The sequence below is a fragment of the Globicephala melas genome, chromosome 17, assembly GCF_963455315.2.
Source record: "Globicephala melas chromosome 17, mGloMel1.2, whole genome shotgun sequence".
NCBI lineage: Eukaryota > Metazoa > Chordata > Mammalia > Artiodactyla > Delphinidae > Globicephala > Globicephala melas.
In genome coordinates this window covers 30,486,996-30,508,169 of record NC_083330.1, presented here as the reverse complement: position 1 = coordinate 30,508,169, position 21,174 = coordinate 30,486,996, and the positions used below count along the sequence as shown (strand labels likewise).

Here is a 21,174-nt window from a genome sequence, read left to right as displayed (position 1 = left end):
TACATACACCTGTTTTCACTTGGCAAGTTGTTCTGATTGAAAAACTGCCCTTCAAAACTAAAAGCAATAGCTGATTTTCATGGCATTGAACAGAATGATTTCTAGAATGAAGTGACCTGAAGTGATGGTCTATCCTAGCTGAAAGTTTTTGAGAGATGTCAGAGTTTTTTGTTGTTATTGATTTAGGAGTGCTGTCTATCACCACCTGTGATGTTGAACCAAGGAGTATTTGTGAAAAGACAAAAATCTCTAAAGGACCTGGCCTTAGAAAAATCATTAAGATTCAGGCTCTAAAGCTAGACCAAGATTTAAATCCTTTTTTCAACATGACTAGGGCATATCATTTTATCTGAGCTTCAGTATCTTTGCCTGAAAAGTATAGGTAGCTAATTCTACCTGACAGAGTGTTTATGAGGATTAAAAGATGTCATTTACTAAGTTGTTTTTTTTTGCGGTACGCGGGCCTCTCCCGTTGCAGAGCACAGGCTCCTGCATCGGCAGGTGGACTGTCAACCACTGCGCCACCAGGGAAGCCCCATTTACTAAGTTTTTAACACAGTGATTCTTCCATAATAAGTACTCAATAATGAAGGGGAAAAACCCTCATTTATGATTATTAACTCAAAAATAGGCATACTATTCAAAATTAGACATCTCCCAAAATATAGTTTTTAAGTAATTATAACATTAAAACATTTCTTATTTTCTTGAATTTTATCTCAAAGTCACAAAGAAACTTGACATGAAAGAGATATGGACAGAAAGAAAAACCTGGGCTTGCTCCCAGGAAAAAAAAACAAAAGTTAAGAGAATAGTTCTAAGAAAAACACATATTTATAGTTTAATTGTCACAAGTTTACAAATCTATTATCTGCATCCATAATGTTTTAGAACATAAATCATATGTGTTGCTAAGTTACTTGAGCCTTCTACATACTACCTCCTCCCCCATGAAATATATGTTAGTTGGAAGTATTAAAGATAGAATTATAGATTTATTTATACTCTATTCATCCTTTACTCTAAAAGGATTAACAATAGCTTTAGAATTTCTGTAAAATGTAGCTAGGTGATAAAAATTTAACATAAGCTAAGTAAATAAGAAAGTTAAAAAATGACGACAAAAGAAGAGACAAAATGGGCATGACCTAGAGCTGAAAAAGGTTACTGCACAAAATACAATAAATACGTATTTATTAAAATTCTTAGCATACAAAGGAAGTCACCTTTAGTTTCGTGATTTATGATTTCTTGTGATTTCTTTTCCAAATGACAAAAACAAACTTGTTCCTTAGGAGGAGTACAACTATTCCTGATGCTAAGATGATTAGAAATTTCCTTTGAGGTGTTTCATGGAGACGCCTCCTTATGATATATTGCACAATGTCCTCAATAGCTGCATGAGGGCAAACAGGGCTTCTGTTTATAAGGCTGTTTCGGCATCTTTCAATACAGGTTGATACTCTCACACTAATGTGTAATTCTGTACCAGCAATCCTATAAGCGAGCAACAGTATGAAGTTCTCTTTGCAGTGTAGACTAAGAGTAGATGTATAAAGCATGGTCTTTCAACAACTCTGTGCAAATATTATTTCTCTCTTTCAGCTGAGCTTTCCCTAGGCATTTGAGGGCGCAGTTTCTGGAGGACAAGTGCCAGATCCATTTCAATAGACAGCTGATCTGGGAATAGTGTTTTCCTACAAAAATTGAGTGGCTTTAACATACATCTTTTAAGTATCCTATTTAATTAAATTTCTATACATATACACTTTTACAAATAAGTGGTTCCTGTGTGTGTGTGTTTTCCCCCCACCAGGCTTTACGTATTTCTACAAAGGAAAGGAGTATTGGAAATTCAACAACCAGATACTCAAGGTAGAACCTGGATATCCCAGATCCATCCTCAAGGATTTTATGGGCTGTGACGGACCAACAGACAGAGATAAAGAAGGACACAGCCCACCAGATGATGTAGACATTGTCATCAAACTGGACAACACAGCCAGCACTGTGAAAGCCATAGCTATTGTCATTCCCTGCATCTTGGCCTTATGCCTCCTTGTATTGGTTTACACTGTGTTCCAGTTCAAGAGGAAAGGAACACCCCGCCACATACTGTACTGTAAACGCTCTATGCAAGAGTGGGTGTGATGTAGGGATTTTTCCTTTCTTTCTTTTCTAGGAGTTTGTGATAACTTGAGATTCAAGACAAGAGCTGTTATGCTGTTTCCTAGCTAGGAGCAGGCTTGTGGCAGCCTGATTTGGGGCTGACCTTTCAAACCCAGAGGGTTGCTGGTCCTGCACATGAATGGAAACGCACTCATGGGGAAGCTTCCATGATGCACAGTACCTGCCGTTCTTCAGTCCTTTGTCTTTTTTTGTCATTCAGTTCTAGGCCTTTCCTCTGCACGCTCAATGCCCAGTAAATTTTCAGGATTACCTAAAGAGGAAAAAGAAGAAAAGATTCTTCTTAAAGGTTTCTAATATGTTTTTTTCTGATGTCTGAGCCCATTTCTGGGGGAAAAAAGCAAAATGGAAAACCCACAAATTTTTGCTTTACAGCAAGGAAAAAGAAAAGGTTAAACAAAATACCCACAATTGAACGTTCAGGAAAGTGTGAAGACCCAAAACAGCTTTGTCTCCAAAGAAGATAGTTCTCTGACTGCTATGGACAGTCTCCTATGCTTCGTTTTTGTCAGGTGGGAGACCTGGAATACACATGCAGGACTTTAGACTGTTGGGACAGCCATTTTCCAACAAACAAGGGGCCAAAATATCTGCAATATTGTAACAGCCTTAATACTACATCCATTTTTCATTTTATACAGCTGTTCTCAGCTATGTTCTCAATGTTTCATCGCATTTATATTCACAGCTATATTCAAATGGGACATTTTAATTGTTTTGAAGTGTTTCTAAACCCCTTCCTGCCACCTTACCCCTACATCATTGTGATAATCTCCCCAAGTTGTATTAGGCCACTGCCCCAGGCCTTCCATGGGTCTGTCAGGAATATTCATTATAAGTGGAGCAAAAAGCAGTATGTCTTTAAAGTGGTTTAAAGTGACAGTTATTTTATAAGGATATGTGACACTAGTAATACATTGGTGTAACCCTTTGAGAACTATCAAATCAGCTTTCAGAGTCTTATGATCTGGTAAATTATTGAACTGGGCAATGGTAAAAACAGGCACAGGTTTAAGAAGTTCAGGTTTTTAAAACATATCCTATAACCCCATGTAATTTTTAGTTGATTCACACTACTACATAAATGCATTTATAACAAACAGAAATGATGTTACTTGCCAAAAATTTTCTGGCAAATAAAAAGGTATTTTATTAAATATCTTGTAAGAGTGAAGTTTTATTTGAACAACTGATTATAACAGCCTGTCTTTGTTGTTGTTGTTGTTAGGCACAACACACAACACAATTTCTGTTTTAAAATCCATTGCATGAAAACTCAATTTGCCGTGGAAGACACCGCTAGCATTGCCATCTAAAGAATGAATTAAAATGATGACTCTGAGATTGCATGAATATCCTCCAGTGTATTAGCTATCTATCGCATGTCAACCATAGTTCTCAAAGGGTTAGTGTGGCTTCTGGCATTTAGCCGTCCATTTGATAGCTGACAGAGCCAAGAGACCACCAAAGCATTTCATTGTTGAGTGTAATTTGTCCTAACAGCAGTATTGTCATTTTCAGGTGACCTGCAGAGCAGGTTTGTATCAATATTTTTTTCCTAGAGAAAAGTCAGCAACTGACAGACCTCTTAATTGATTTTTAGGCGCTGCTTCTTGCAGTGAAAGGCTTTACAGCCACTGGGCTGTGAACTTATTAGAGATGGTCAGAACGAATGCACCCCATGAGTCAGACATTGGCTTTGTGTGAAAGCCAGCTTTTGAGGGGATTAGCTTTTGAAACAATGAACAGCTTGCCTTGAAGTTGATTATTGATCTGTTGACTGTCATTAACAAAAACTTAAACATTGTCTTCTGTGAAAATTTTCCTTGAAGAGTCCTGTTCTATGTCTTTGCCCTTTGACCTTTAACTTGCAAACTGGCACAAACAGAGGAAGTCTTGTGTTGCTTCTCCATTGGAGTGTTAATTGTTCTCTAAAAACCTAGTAAGCATGAGCTGTTTCCTTAGAGTGGAGAGAGGAGTGTTGATGGTGGATCTGCAGATGGACACTTTGCTCTTTACACGCACACTTTAAAAATGCTATATAGGTAGAAGTGACTTTTAATTTTCCTTTAATATAATTTCAAGTCTAAATTCATCATTTTAGTACAAATATAGAACTATGGGGAGAAAAAAAACTCAAAATACTTGAAAGGCCAGTGTGGCTTTTATATAAAGCAGGAATTTTATACTAGTGAAAATTTCTTACTCATTTGCTAATAATACACATTTCCAGATGATTTTAATGAGTGTAGGTATACATTCTTATTTGGAAATGGTTGGTTTGGCTGCCTTGAATTTGTATTTATACTCAACATAGCATGAAAATTAGAATGCCTCTCAGTTAAACTACATGTTTATGTTTTGGTTGGGGAAAATATTTTGTAATCATGGAGGGCATGTTGCAAATCCTTGCAGATTGTTATTTCTTACAACCTGAACATAAAATAAGGCTAAGAAAAAAGGATAGTTAAAAAAAGTAATGGCTAATGGCTTTACAGCAAAACATTATGCAATGCAGACTGTATTTTGACAAGATGTTGGAGATTATGTGTGTGAAGGCCAAGAAAGCAAGGGGAGAGGACAAGAATTAGCCCTGTAGCTTTATTTCAGTGCTTCCATTCTAGACAATGCTGGTATTATAAAGAGTCGCTTCTACTGAGCATGGAGCGAGAACTATATACATAAGCTCATTTATACAATGTTTGCCTGTGGGAGGGTTTAATCTTTTTAGGGCCTGATGCCAAGAAAAAAAAAAAAAGACTGGAAATTGTATTTTGCTGAAGATTGAAATGAGTAACCATGTCATTTGGGGACATATGTAAATCACTGAGGAATTCCATCAACCTGCACCGAAAATTGATTTTTTTTTTTCCTCTAAAATGAGAAAGAAACTAAAGAAGCAATCTTTTGCCTCTTTACTCATTTGTCACAATATCCTGATTCATCAGAAGACTATAAATATATAAGGGCTAGAAAATAACGATAGCATTAAGAAGGGAAAGACTCTGTCATTATGCTTGAATTCTGGAAATGTCATAGATAAGTGTTGGGCCATATTTTCCTCAATATGAGATGAGATTTATGTGATAAGAAAAGGCATATATGGTTTCTCTGTTTATTAGAACATTTAAATTTTCAGGTTGTGAGACTACAAGAGATAAGAAAATATTAAGTACAGCATAATCACAAACATTGGGATTCTATTTGCCTATTTTATGCCAGGCACTTTGTATGGTTACTACTTCTCTTCCACTTGGGGTTTGGGGAAAAAATGTCAATCCTAATGGAATAGTGAAAGGGAGAGTGACTAATTGGTCTAGCACATAAGAATAGTGATTCAAGAACAAGGTGAATAATAAATAAAACAATATAATGTACAAGTTCAGTATCAATAGAGATAAACAACATATCAAATATTTTTCAACATTCTATCACTGATAGCATGGAAAGTTCAGACCTAGGGTTTCCTAAATTGACATGAAAACACATTCACAATGACAAAAAATAATTCACCTTCTGTTTCATTATTTCTCATTACTTTTAATATAAATATAAATGTAAACAAGGTAATGTTTCTTACATAAATTAACTATATTATAATTTTAGCCAAATATTATTTTTCTATATATTATTAACTGGACTGAATGAAGTATTAAACAGCCAATCAGTCTGTGTTCTCTACAAAGCAGTTAAGCCACATCAGATCTGTGGAAGAGGTTGTGAATTTAACTACTGACCTGTTTCAGAACAAAGTGTCTTCTGACATGGCATCAGAACAGGTGAATACAGATGCTCTTTACAATCGCAAAGGTAACGTGCATAAATTAGAGAACATTATATGATACTAGCAAAGACAACTTCTGTTATAAATCAGAGGGCAAGACTTTTCTGAATCAGATGTAATAAATTACTAAGTAATAATTTACAAAAAATAATTACTGAGTAATAAAGGATAGAGACTGATTTACTGAAACAAGCAAGTGTTACTTTTACTATTCAGATTGCTTGTAATCTTTTTCTATTGACATATAATTTGTGTGTTTCATATACTAGATACTTGTTTTTATTCACTTTCTGTGGGTGATTTAAAAAACACAATGTGGTGGATGAGGACATTGCCCAACTTCACTGGTATTTCCAATACATGGATGATGTGTATATATGGGATCTTAGGGAAACTAATATAATACTTTCCACTTCTACATATTATGCTGTTATCTCTAGTATGCTACAAATACACACTCACACTTTGTGGATCTTATAGTAGAATAAGCAATGTGGCCATATTGACTAAATTCAGTGTGCTACCGGAAAAGGAATGGATGTTATAATCAAATAGACTGAGTTAACACAAAATTCATTAAAATAATCCTTTTCTTTTTAAGTTTTGGAATTATTTCCAAAAACTAATAAAGGCAGTAGCTTACTGATAGTATTGAGTCTGTGAGACTGTAACATATACTGAAACAACCTCATGGCTGGTGGTAAAATCTTTTTCAGCAAACACAGCACAGAGTTGATTGAATTTTTGATTCTCTCAAGAACACGTTCCAAAATATCAGATGTTAAACAGAACATGCCATCTACACCAAAAATGTTAAATTCAGATAAGCCATTATAAGTAGTCATGAGTACAATCTTATGATATCACAAGGTTTCATGACAATAATACTAGAAAATCTAACCATTTCATTGTATCTCATGCACCTTCCTGATTGATTTATTGTGATCACAGTTTATAACTGCCAGAACATATGTATCTATGTTACAGAGTCTATGTTGCCTAGTAGGGAACCATAGTTACATCAGAGAAGTTATATTTAAAAAATTAGAACTTCCTAAATAGCAGAAAAACTTCATAATAAAGAATGCAGCAACCAGGCATAGCACCACATGATAAATATGAATTCTAAATGTTAAATTTATCATATATTATGAAAATTAAAGAAGAGGAAATATGAGTCTTTTGTAAAATATAAAACATCATATAGCACTCCTTAATACAACTGGAAAATTTACTTTAGCAAGTATAAAAATAGTAGAACAATGCAACTTCAGGCTCTTCACACTAGTGACAAGTATGTGATATATCAATGTATATAATTAGACAGTGGTCATTAGCTGTTACCCTGCATAAACACATGTGATACTCATGCATTGCCTTCTAGGCTAAAAATGTCAAAGTTAGATATTCAGTAACCTCAATTGGAAAGATCTATATAATGTTAGAATCTCCTGAGAAAAGCCATGTCCCTAGGATAGAAATTTACCTCAATAATTATGTAACACAAAACACTTGGCAGAGTAGCAAAGAAGTTGCCTTAGTGTTTTAGTCTCATCTAATTGTAACCGTTGTCTTTCATGTACTACTCAAATCATTTTTCATTTGTTTACTTTGGTGTAATTTTGAAATGATTCTGATATTTTCCAGGTCAGATTAATAACATCCAATTGCAAATATCTCTTCCAACATCTTATACATATATCTACTTTGAAATTTAAACCAATAGTATATAAAGCCTAAGAATGAGCACTGATTTGACAAATTCACAGAAATTGAGTGAAAAACATGTGATATTGCAAAATTTTTGTCAATTTCCTGGTAAGATACTGAAGTATCAGCTTTCAATTTTTAAACACAACTGTGAGCTTATAACTGGACATGTCATGCATTATTTTTTAGAACAATGCTAATTCTTTATACTAAGTAAGGGTATAAGATCATGAGTGCTGTAATGCAGCACCTCAGGCACTCATAACTAAAGCTCTTAAGGAAAATGAAGGCATAGCCAGTAACTCATGGTTAGTGCATAATAAGTATAAAAAAGTATGGGAGATAATTCTGAAGATTTATGACGATTCTATGCTTTTTCAATTTAAAGAGCAGCATGTCTTAAAATGAGTCTTATACTAACATTGGACTGGGAATAATGTTCAAGTTTGCACTCAACGAATCCTTATGTTCAAGAACATACTGGACAGTGTAGGACAAACGCATCATAAACTAGGATGTTTTGCTGATTCACATAACTTTGCCATGTGCTCTGCTATAGAGCTGGATTTATATGCCATTAAGAAGGAAGAAGAAAATCAATTAAATATAAATATGAAAATTGCATTATGTTAGGCCACTTAGCTTCAAAGCAAGATGTTATTAACTCTTATATAGAAAAACCAGAAGGAGAAAATGGTGAACATGAATGAAATGATTAACTTTTTGATTTACAAAGACATTTCTTGAGTATCTTATCCACTTGTTTTTATCCATGAACAAATATCACTCACAATATAAACATTTCTATAGCACTTGGTCTGTAGCTAGATTGGATCCCAGGAGAAATACTTTTGGACACAGGCCTTTTTATACATGCCTCATACATGATGAAGCTTCAGTGACTGCATGTTACGATGCTTTTTCCTAGGATAGGATATGGTGCTGCTTGTACTTGCCATCTTTATTTGAATGTATGTTTCTATGTTGGCCTGCCTTGCCAAGATATAGATGAATAAAGCCTGGTGTGAGCTGTCCATTTGACAAGTTACTAGAACACGTTTCATTTGCTCTTGTGTAATGCCAATTTGATCTTGTTCCGACTCTATATACTGACAACCCAGTTGCAAAGGTAAAATATACTCTACTTGAATGAATGATTCAATCCTTAAATCAATGTCATAGTTTTGCTACCACTGAAATATCACAGAGGCCACATTTTTATTATCTTCTCACAGCTCTTTAGTATATACTATTGCCTGTGTAAAATTAGATTTTTAGTTCTTTTTGTCACTTCTTTTGTATCTGAAGTGGAATCCATTATTCCTTTATATATTCATGAATGCAAAATTTCACAATTCAGTTACATTTTTATTTCCAAACAAACATTATTTCCAAACAAGTATGCTCTGTGTGCCTTATTTTTCTCTTCCTTCAGTTCTGAAATTATTTGTTTGTGTTCTGTTTGTCATCCCTAAATACAGGTGGTTGGGAGGGATATATTATTTTGTGTTGTTCTGTGCAGTCTGTGCCTATATTTGCATTCCTTTCGATTTCTACCCAGCCCCCACCTTTTTTTTTACAGATTTGTTTTTCCCTTCCCTTTGTGAAAACCAGAATTGAATATCGTATGCGGTATCCTGAAAATATGTTTGCCCCTCAGTTTTCTTCCTTAACAAGTTTCATGCAAAGATTTAGTTCCAATAAATTTCACACACCTCCCAATCTCTTGCATTGGATTCTAACTTTTCTAGAGCTATTCCCCTGAGAAAAGTGAAATGCTGAGTATGAAGGCTGTTGTCTACCGATAAGCCAGCTAAGGAAGTTTGCTTTTGGTGAATGTATCTTAAATAATTTATACTGGAAAGTAAATACCATAATACAGTGTTTTGTTTAAGGTACATCAGGAGTACGTGAATGCCTAAAACCTCAATACTTTGGTCTATTTCCCTTTATGTGTAAATTACATATATATTAAAAAGAATGAGAGAATAAGAGATTAAGGGGTGTTATAGTGGCAGCTTTTTGCTGTCTTTGTTTTGACTGCATCAGCATTTCTATTGTGGACCTCTATTTTCAGGGGTTTTAGAGACTCACCAGTAAATATTTGCTTCAGGCTTAAAAGTCTTGAAATATTTTTTTTAGATATATAATTTTAAACCAATATATCTTGTTTTTATATTATAGGAGGGAAATAACTGGAGTTTACTAGTTCAATTTTGTGCTAATATAACTTTTAATGAGCTTAATTTTTTAATAAAACAAAATCTAACCAGTCCATAGTCTACTGATGGTTTTTTAAAAGAATCACTAATTGACATAGAGAAAATTGCCTGCTTTGTCAGTGTAGCAACCTATCTTCAAGATATTTAAAACTTGTAACCTATATTAACATTATCTTGATTCTAACAGTGGATCAGTATGATAATGAATGCAATTTATGCCATCCATATGAGCTATCTGGTAATATAGATTTGGAAATATATAGTATATTTAGTAAATATATATGTATATATATATTTACTAGGTAGATTAAGGGAGGTAAGTGCCCATAAATTTAGTTTGTCAAGTAAATACCATATATATTTTAAAAAATTGCACAGACATTTATCTTTCAGAATTAGATACAAGCAATTGCAAAGAAAAGTTGTCTCTTGAGTAAACAATACACATTTTATAGCTTCTTATGAAAATCATTTTTTTCTATATTGTAGTTATGGGAAATTAAAAGGATTTAATGCATAAAATTAATGCAGACTTTACTTAAATAGCATTAAACTATGAAGCAGAGAGAAACACTAGGAAATGAAATATTTAGGCTGTTATGTTTTGGTTTAAGACAATACTTTACCTTTATTTTCATTCCTATTGATATTTTCAGTTATGCAGAGAGTATTAAATTCTAACTTTAAGTGTCTGTATTGTTCACGTTACACTCAACACTATTTCATTAAATTTTTGATAATATGTAGTCTTCTGTGTGCAAGGAAAGAAAAAAAAACACACTTATTTGCTGAATGAGTTCTAAGGTTTGCAAGTTGTTAGTGATTTTTTTTGCCCACACAGGTTTCTATACATTTATACCATCTTAAATCTGGCATATATATATATATATATATATATATATATATATATATATATATATATTTGTTTGTTTCAGATAGCTTCTATTGACAAACACAAAGCTTGTTTGTGTACAAATATAAAGCTAAATAAATGGTGCTAAAGTGTATTATGACTGTCAGATATAATCAGGCAAAATTTTGTGGTGCTTAAATTAATTTTTTCATTGATTTATTGATCAATGCATTGAACAGTGTTTATTATTCACAAGTTGTCCTTTATTGGTAAATCAAGGCCTCATAGCACATTGTTAAATAAAATGGTTGACTAGTCTATGTAACAGCTCACCAAGCTACTATCTCTTTAACTCCTTATAATGTTTCGTCAGTAAAGGTCAAGGGATCATAATATTAATCTCATCGCTGTAGACCATTAACATGACTGAACTTTTCCACAAAGTACTTATGTTTACAATGCTATAACCCTTTGACTGCTACGGCAACCTTTAACTACACAAACGTCACAAGCTAGAATCATCAGCATGGTTCTTGCCATGGCAATCAAAGAGTTAAGGGCTGTGCAGTGATTTGTTTTATATTTATTAATTTGTATTTATTTCATTTTCATTCAAGAAGGGGATTTTGGGTGGGGCCGTTTTTTTCTGCTGTAAGTGTCTTAACCTAGGGAAGGGTTAAATGGCTTTTTATACTATTGCATCTTCTGTACTTACCATCAATTCATTGTGTTGTAATTTAAAAAAAAAACTGTCAATAAATAAGAGAACAGAAAAATGGTTCATAGACATTGTGGTTTACTCAGTGATGATATACATACATTTATGGTGATATATAGCAGTAGGCTTTGCTATCTATGTCTTCCTAATTGATATAAAACATAAAGTACAAACTCTAAAGTAATTTAGGCCAAAATCTCCTGTGTGTGTTTGCCTGAAATAGTAAGTATATTAAAATGGCCACGTCAACTGGAGAATTGTTTAACTGCTACCTAGATGCCTATGACTGTGACCAAGGACAGAAGCAGGAAATATTACTATATCAAATGTATTTCAGGCAAGTGCCCATGAACATAGGATATGTTAAGATTTCATTACCACTTGACAAAAATAAAAATTACATTTTGGATAAGTGAGTATAATTTATTGATTAAAGTCCTAAATTTAATCAAAGGAGTTAATATTGATATCAAAAGTCTGGCAGTATCCTATTTAAGGATTTTTTTCCTCCTTCTTTTTCTTTAAATGATAGGACTATAGTAAAGGGTGGCCATGAATAGAGAACTGACTCACAGAGAGAAAACAAGAGTAAGGATAAACATTTTCATACTTAATATTTTAATAAATTATTTTCTTAGAATATCAAATAGGTACATGTAACCAAGTGCTTGAACAAGTGTTTCCTAGAAAGCAAATCTAATATGTATCAATAGTTCTAAAAGATCATCTGAATTTTAAGAAGAATTAGGAAAGCATATTGGGAATAAAAGAAAATGTGTTCTCTCATGCAAAAATCAAGGTTCATCTGTGCACAAATAATTTAATATTATAAACTTTAATGCACACAGAAAAGAGGAGCTCTGAAGCAGAGCAACTAAGATAATCACAGAAATTTAATTGTCTGAAGTAATAAACAGACTAGAAGGACAGAGGACTGTTTATATTAAGTCTTTGAAATCTGCATCTAGGCTGAATCCTTGGAAATTTGGAGATCTTTCTCAAAGAGTTTAAAGAAATACTCAGATAAGAGTTGTACTCTTGGAACATGTCAGCATACAAAAACCTACAAGATTTAGTCAATTAACAATATAGTTTATTTTTATTTGTAGAAGCTTTTAAATAAAAGATAGCCTTTATTTTTATAAGGTTATTAAGGATGTGTGACCATAACTATCAGGTTGAATCTAAGAATGAATCTCCCTTGTTTTTATTATCAAAGAGAAAAAAAGCTATAACAATTAATCTCACCTAGTAGAATTGTTTTTTTTAATATCTGAATCATTAATTTATATAATATGAAAATACACTATTATATCACTTATCTTACAACCAAAGACCAAATTAGAATAGTATATTGTTTAGAAAAATAAAAATCCAAATAGGGGTATTGAGAACCTAATAACACACCTAGCATACTATAGAAACACAAATATAATTTATTGCAGTGAGCAGTGTTTGCATACTTTAAACCTTTTATAAAAAGTATTGAATAGGCATAACTTCAACCCAGTTTGATACACCATCATTTCTTCAATTTAGTTACCACATGGTGTATCATTAGCTCTCCCTTCCCACTTCTTCCTCCTTCTCCTCCCCTCTGCCCCACTCCCTTGTCTGTCTCTCTCCTTTAATTGCTCTATTCCTTGAAAGAAAAATTTATAAAGTCACTCCTTTCATATCTTCCTAACTCAATTTTTTACTTCTTATTATTTATTTGTACTTCTCACCATGCACTTGATGTAAAATTTCTTCAATGTAGATGATATATTTATTACTTAACCCACTCTTCCTAATTCTCTACCTTACTTGGCTTCTTAGCAATATTTAATACTGATAGTTACTCTGCTATTCATACTTTTCCTAGACAGCTCCTTGAGGGTGGGACCTATTTATTTCTCACCTGTCTTCCATACCCAGAGCCTAATACAGTACCAAGTTCATAGTCGGCCCTCAGTTAAATGTTGGCTTCTAGACATTAGAGTTTAGAGGATTTCCCTCCACCATATCTAACTTTTTAAACTGGTTCTTTGAGCTTATATAATTCCCCCATATGTTCTTTTCTTTTCATGCAGTGTAAAACTTAATGGAACTGACAAAGTAGGTAGAAAGATAGAAATATCCTTCATCATCTATATATGCATCCACAATCCATTCATTTGTTCATTCAATGATATTGAGATCTGACGACATCCCAGGCATTTTAGGTGTCAGGGCTGAATCAGTGACTAAAAAGTCATTCAGCACAATGAGCAACAAATAGTATGTCAGGTCATAGGTTTGATGAAGGAAATCAGGGTCCAGGGATAAGATGGGGATGTTTGGAACAGTAGGGTATTTCTAATCAGGTGCCATCTGAGTAGAGGTAAGAAAAATTGAGGGAGTGGGCTATGTGCACATCTGAAGGAAGAGCCAGTGCAAAGGCCCGGAGGAGGAACAAGCATGGTGTGTTGTAAGGAACAGCAAGGGGGCCATTGCAGCTACAGCAGAAAGAGCAAGGAGGAGAGGGGTGGATGTGTCCATGGAGGCAGTATTTGGGTCATGTCTTATGGAGCCTTAGGGGTACTGAAAGGAGCAAAACTTTACGATGAGATGGGAAGCCGCTGGAGGGTTGTAAGCAAAGGACTGTAATGGGGCAAGGGTGGAAGCAGGGAGACCAATTAGGAAGGAAGCCACTTCAGTCAATAACAGGCAAAGAAGATGGTGACTTGGGCCAGGATGGAAGCAATGATGATGGCAAAAAGTGGTTGCCTTAGGGATGGACTCTGCAAGTCCAGCCAACAGGCTGTGGTGGAACAGCTGAGAGGTGAGAGGGAAAGAGGGAGCCAGGAAGATTGGAGTTGCTGTTTCCTGCAAATAGAACTGGTCTAGGGGGATTAGGATCCCATTTTGGACATCTTTCTGTACTGTTAGTAATGTTCTCATTCATGATGTGGTTGATGACTAGATAGGTATAGACATATGCAAAAATTATTGATCTGCACACTTAAGATGTATGCATTTTACTCTATGTAAGTTTTATCTCAATGAAAAATTGCTGTTAAAGACTAAAAACAAAACCCCCAAAATGAAGTATTTAACTATACTAATAGTTACTAATGGGTCCACAAAAAACAGAGGACTGAGAAATGAACATTGGATTCAGCCCCTATATGTTCTTAACCTCTTTTATTTTACACTCTTTCATGGACCCTTATCCATAAGCATGGCTTTGGCTTTGTGGATGGGATATCTCATGAAATCCAGATTCACAATTTCCAGCCACTTGCTGGACAAATTAATCTGAATTTTTCTTTAGCTTCCAAGATTCAATCTACTAAGCATAAAACCCATCACCATCATTTTTCTCCCATCAAAGTAAACAAACTTCATCCCAAATTATCTAATTTATTAATGGCACTAAATTTTCTTGGTTACATATCCAAGAAAGCACCAGTTGGTCTTGGACTTCTCCTTCTCCCTTTGCTTCACATGTCCCCGTTAGACATTTGCCAAGTCTATGAGTTCTACTTCTGCAGAATTACTGGCATCTGATTTTTCCTTGACATTCTTGTTCTATTTAAGGTTCATTACTTCTTCCTTTCTCAATCTCCTTTCCTAACACAACCTCTCTCAGACTATCTATGACAGAACGATCTTCTCAAATTAGAGTTTGAATTGTATCATTTCTCTATAAAGACAAAGATTTTACATGAAGACCTGCCAAAATCTGTTTTTAACTTGATTTTCAAGCTTTTCACCAGTATATATTTTTATAGCTGAAACCATCCAAATACTTGCCATCCCTTACCCATAATTTGGCTCATGCTGTTCTCTCCACTTTGAATTCCACCTTTTCCTTCTTTATCTTTCCTGACTTCACTGAAGAGATAAAACTCCACAACTTTGAAACCTCTACTATCTTTTGCATCTTGTTTTGTTTCGAATGATCCTATTGATATTGTTAATATTGTTCCCCTTTCTTTTCAGAGGTCTCTCAATTCAATAAGTTGAATGGTCATACTCATACAACTTTTTAGACAAGGCTTATAATTTTATGTAAATTTGTTTTTATTATTTCTTGTCATTATCTAAGCTCCTGAGGATTGCAGCATCTAATACTGCAGCATCTAATGCAGTGCCTTGAATGAACTCCAGAAATGTTTGTTGCACTAAATTAAATTGTATTTTTAATGCAATTGGCATTAGAGAAGCTTTATTACACTTTGTTATATATTCTCGAACACACTTTCTGAGTCTTATGAATAAAGATATTTAAAAAACTTTTGTTTACAAGATACAATATTTTAAGCAGTTGACCTTGATTCTTTCCAAGATCTTACTTTTTTCAAAGCTCTTTAAATATTTCTCATTAAATAATAAAGAAAACCTCGAGTTTAGGCTAATCTTTTTTAATATTCATACTTTACTTCTAATAATCATCTTTTGAACCAGAGAGAATTCTTTAGCAACAGTAGCTGAGTGAAGTGGGGAGAACTGTGTTTTGGAGGCACCAGTGTATAGCAGTTATCTGATTTAAAATATTAAAAAAAAATCAAATTCCACTTTCTCAAATGTGTGCATAACATGAAATAAATATTTGCTTTTTTACTATGAATTGGTAGGGCAGATTACCTTACAAATGAGAAATCATGAAAAAAACTTTCAAACAAGAGTTGTTTTGCCTATTCAGAGGGAAACGCAGTCCAAATTCTTGCTAGTATTGGGGTCTAGTATTGGGGGCTAGTATTTGGTCACTATGACAGGATGTCAAGATAGTGTTCAATCTGCAAGGTAAATAAGAGATTGGTGACACAGATTCAAAAGGGAAAGAGACCAGTCAAGGACAGAAAAGAGGACATATAAATAGTTCAAGGGCAGGGAAAGACACAAGTTTTAAAAAATTATTTGTTGCTTAGAACAATTATCAGTGGGCCTTTACATTTTCAATATCTTTCACCTTGAACTCTTTAAAGATTTTACCTGGCTTGTGATGTGTGTCTCAAAGCTACCTCGGCACTTTCAAGTCAAATGATGGCATATACTTTCACTCCTTCCAAAGCCCTACTAAAACTATAGAAAATGATTTTCTTTTCTTTTCAAAGACTTAAAGGGAGTACAAAAGAGAAGACAATAGCAACATTTGGGAAGCTGGAAGCAAGTGGGCATCTGGTAACTGACCTAACACACCCAAGGCAATCAAATTATAAATTATAAATTTATAAACTGGCAGGAGCAATCAGAGAGCAAGCCCAAATGTATCACTAGTATGCTGAAGTCTCAGGGAGTGGAAGCAACAAGCACCTGGAAACAGGGTGAATGGAGTTGACTAAATTAAGGTCTGAAAATCATTCATAGGAACCAGTTAAATGCTCTAAGTCCTGTCCAGGCCTCTCCACTTTCTCTCCCCAGCCCCAACTTAAAGGTTTATTCTGTGGAGAGGGTAAAAATGGTCTCTGAATTGGGGATTGCCAGTGTTCTGTACCAATAACAGGGGATTAAGTGAGCTTCTACATTTTAAAAACTAATACAGAGACCTCCAGACTTGCTATGTTTCACCACTGGAATATCAGCAGCCAGTTTGTGGGGTAGCTTTTGTTCTTGTTTTTGTTGTTATTGCCTTTAGGCAAGAAAATGGAACACTCTTCTTTGATGAATCTGATCAATCCAAGAAGACAATAAAATCTGTAATCAGGGTTTTCCCAGCAAAAGGAAAGCAAGATTATTTTTAATAAAGTTCATACTGACAAGTCCCAGCCATGCAGGCAGTGTTTTCCATCAGCATTCCCCGCCCCCCCCACCCCGTTAAAAAGGATCAGAAAACCAGGGATTTCTAGGTATCTAAAGAAAGGTTAAAACAGAAAGCTAGTGACCAAAACAAAGAAACAAAATTAATAATAAGGAAGGAAACAGTTTATCAGGGAGAAAATAAAACCTTAATAAAACATTTTTTTTATCAGAATAAAAAGTTGTTTTAATCTTTTGTTTGAGAATTAAAAACTCAATAGATTGGAAGACAAAGTTAAGTCTTTTCGAGAATACAACAAAATGAGAAAGATATGAAAAAATTACTGGGGTAAAATATTAGAAAATTAGAGAACACGGTCACAAGTCCAGAAACTACAATATTCATAAAATTGTAATTCCAGGAAAAAAACAAAAGAGAGAGAGAGAGAGAGAGGAAAAAAACAAAGGAGAGAAATTATTATCATAAAATTCAGTAAAATTACCCAGAATTTAGAGACATGGGTTTTCACACTGAATGTGCCTAGAGATGTCCTGTATAATGGATAAAAATAGCCATACAAAAAGGTGTATCACTGTGAAAATTCAGAGCACAGGGGACAAAGAAAACACTCTACAAGCTTTCAGAGACAAGGTGGAAAATTACAAAACACAAAGAATTAGAATGGCCTCAGATTTTTCTAAAGTAACACAGAAAACTTGAAGATCATAGAGTAATGTCTTCAAAATACAGCATAAAATATTTCAATATAGAGTTCTATATATAAGCAAATATTAATTAAATGTTGAGTAAAATAGGGATAGGCAAAGTCTCAAAAAAATTTCTTCCCATGTTCCATTTCTCAGCTAGAGGATATGCTCCACTCAATTATGAGAAATTCAAGAAAGAGACACTGAATTCAAAAAAACAGGAGTTCCAAGTAAAGGAAGAAAGAAGTAAAGGGATTATCCAAAACAATGGTGATGGGCATTTTCAAGATTACAAAAGTGCACCAGGAATAAAAGACAAGCCGTTCAGAATGGAGCAGCAAGACCAAGAGACTAGCACGTTAAAGACTTTCATCCTCATGAATTTTGTTGCTGTGCCAGGCTTTTTAACCTATGAAGCTAAAGTGGGATGTGCTCCATCAAAACAAGAAAATAAATGAAGAATACCGACATGTAAGATCTGAGGAACAGAGATTCTATTTCTTGAGAAAGTCAAAGAAATTTCCTACAATAACAGCAAAGATAAATCCTAGGATAACAGGCCTAAAGAGCAGCTGATCCAAACTGAAAGAGAATGGATGACTCTAGTAGGTATATACATTGGGTAGGAGTATAACTACACACACACACACATATATATATACATATATATATGTAGTTATATTCACATGAAAGCACAAAGTGAAACCAATAGATTGCTTGATGTGATTAACCTTGTGGAAAATTGTACCTAGAGGTTTTTGGAAGGTGTAGGGAGAATTAGCAATAGATAAAATAAAGATGAAACAAGTGTAAAAACAAGGCAATTAATTTAAGAAACATTTTTTAATTATTAAAAAGATCCCATTCAATGCTCAGTTCTGAATAGTTATAGGCATAATAATGTAAAAATTGATTTTTTTCTTTAACCAAAAATTGTAATAAAGTATATTTAGAGGATAGGGGAAGGGAAGCAGAGATGACATAGGAAGACAGCTTAATCTTTAACATAGCAGGAAATCAAGAGATAATGTCTAAAATTGATTGATTTAAAGATAAAAGTACATGTATATTACTTAGAAATACTGAAGTATTCAATTCCAGGAATAAAAACAATCACCCAAAAATACCAAAAGAGGTTCTGGGGAGGACTATGAGAATGGGGGATAGGGCTTGAAATGGTTATATTTTGTTATAGTATTATTTTAGCATTTTATGATATTTTAAATGATGTAACTATATTAATTTGATATAGAAAGTTTACATTAAAGCACAAAAAGAAAATCTATGGTCAGCTTGTTCACAAGTTTCTTCAACATAGGGATGCTTTGACCATAACTCCACATGCTTTGCCTCTACCACTGGACAATAATCATATTCATTAGGGACCACTGTTTTTCTTTTCATCCACTTTCCAACATATCCCTCCTTTGTCTTTGATCCCCATTACATTCTCCACACTTCTTTTTCAGTCTTTGTAGTCCCTCACTTGGCAGAGAGAAAGGAGAGTCATGAAAATCTTGGCAACTGATTTTCAAGGACACTTGACCCTTGCCTTAGGGAGATACTTGGTCAAATGTTTTTGGATGATGACAACTTAGGAAAGATATGTCATTCAGCTTTTTTAAGTTTGAGAAATGTTCTTCAAAGGAAAGGTCACAGGGGAAAGCAATAGTCAGTAATATTAAATTGGAACAGGATATCAACCAACTCTAGGTCATCTGCCCTACCAGAAAGTGAGAATCCTCAAGTAGGTATGATTTAAGATCTGACAGAGAAATCTTTGTGTATTATAGAAATACTTGTAATATTAACACTATATGCCAATTTAGTGGTGTTACAGTGAAATTATAAATTATCATTTCTGAAAAAAATGATTATCGATTCATTTGTCTGTTCTTTTGATATTAATTGAATCTCTGTTACATTTTAAATATTAGCTAGGGCAAGGGATAGGATGTGCAAACTGAAGTAGCAGAGTCAAATTTGCTTAAATTATACCTCATTGTAATTAATATATTACATTATATAAGATGCATAGCACAATGTAACATAACATTAAAAAATGATATATAATGTGAGAAATAATATTTATAATATTACAGGTACAACCAGATCATGAGAGAATCCAGATGCTAACTCTATTTAGGATTTTCAGGGAAGATTTTATAAAGAAAGTAATGCATTTTTTTTTAAAGTGGAAGGTTAACTGGTAAACATCAGGAAAGTAGCATTTTAGGCCAAAGGTACAGCTTATAAAAAGACATATAAGTGTGACAGAGGACAGCATAATTTAAGAAAATGAGTTATTCTTCAACCAAAGCCCAATGTACAGGAAGGAGAGCTATGAATGACAAGTTCAAAAATATTGGCAAGGGCTACATCATGAAGGGATTTGATTCCTCTAAATTTTTTTTCCTCAGCCCACCTGGTCATTCTGAAACTACTCTTTACCATTTTAAGGCTTATTATTTTTTTTTTTTGATAAACTCAGGTGGAGTTTTTTTTTAATTCTATTTTTTAAACTGAAACAGTAAAGTCAGCCATTTCTTCCACTCCCCCCAGCCCCTCGTCTCTTGCAACCACCAATCTGTTCTCTATATCTATAAGCTTGTTTCCTGTGTTTCATTTTTTGTTTTTGTTTTAGATTCCATGTAATATAAGAGAGATCACAGGATAATTATCTTTCTCTGCCTAATTTCACTTAGCATAATGCTCTCAAGGTCCATCCATTTTGTCCCAAATGGCAAGAGTTTATTCTTTTTCATGGCTGATTAACATTTCTTTATCCATTTTTCAACAATAGACACCTAGGTTGTATCTATATCTTGTAAATACTGCTGCAATGAACATGAAAATGCATATATCATTTAAAATTAGTGTCTTCATTTTCTTCAGATAAACATTCAGAAGTGGAATTGCTGGGTCAAACAGTAGTTCTGTTTTTAATTTGTTGAGGAAGCTTCATACTGTTTTCCATTGTATTTGTACCAATTTACATTACAACCAACAGTGCATGAGAGGGCTCTCTTTTCTCCAAATCCTTGACAGCACTTGTGATTTCTTGTCTCCTTGATAAAGCTATTCTAACAGGTGTGAGGTGATGTCTCACTGTAATTTTGATTTGCATTTCCCTGATATTAATGATGTTAAGCATTGTTTCATATGTCTGTTGGCCATTCTTATGTCTTCTTTGGAAAAACATCTATTCAGATCTGCCATTTTTTTAATTGGACTTTTTTCTTTTTTTTCTATTGAGTCATTTGAATTCTTTGTATATTTTGGATATTAG

The 21,174-nt window shown here is 33.9% G+C and overlaps 1 protein-coding gene across 1 annotated transcript in view; it reads left to right on the top strand.

Moving 5' to 3' along the window:
- Window positions 1-10,772, top strand: part of MMP16 (matrix metallopeptidase 16) — a 358,245-nt gene extending 347,473 nt beyond the window's left edge. Inside the window, exon 10 of the mRNA XM_030839261.2 lies at window positions 1,817-10,772. Within this exon, the coding sequence (XP_030695121.1) occupies window positions 1,817-2,151 (335 nt within the window). The 3' untranslated portion in view covers window positions 2,152-10,772. The remainder of the gene's footprint in view (window positions 1-1,816) is intronic.
- Window positions 10,773-21,174: the final 10,402 nt, after the last annotated feature.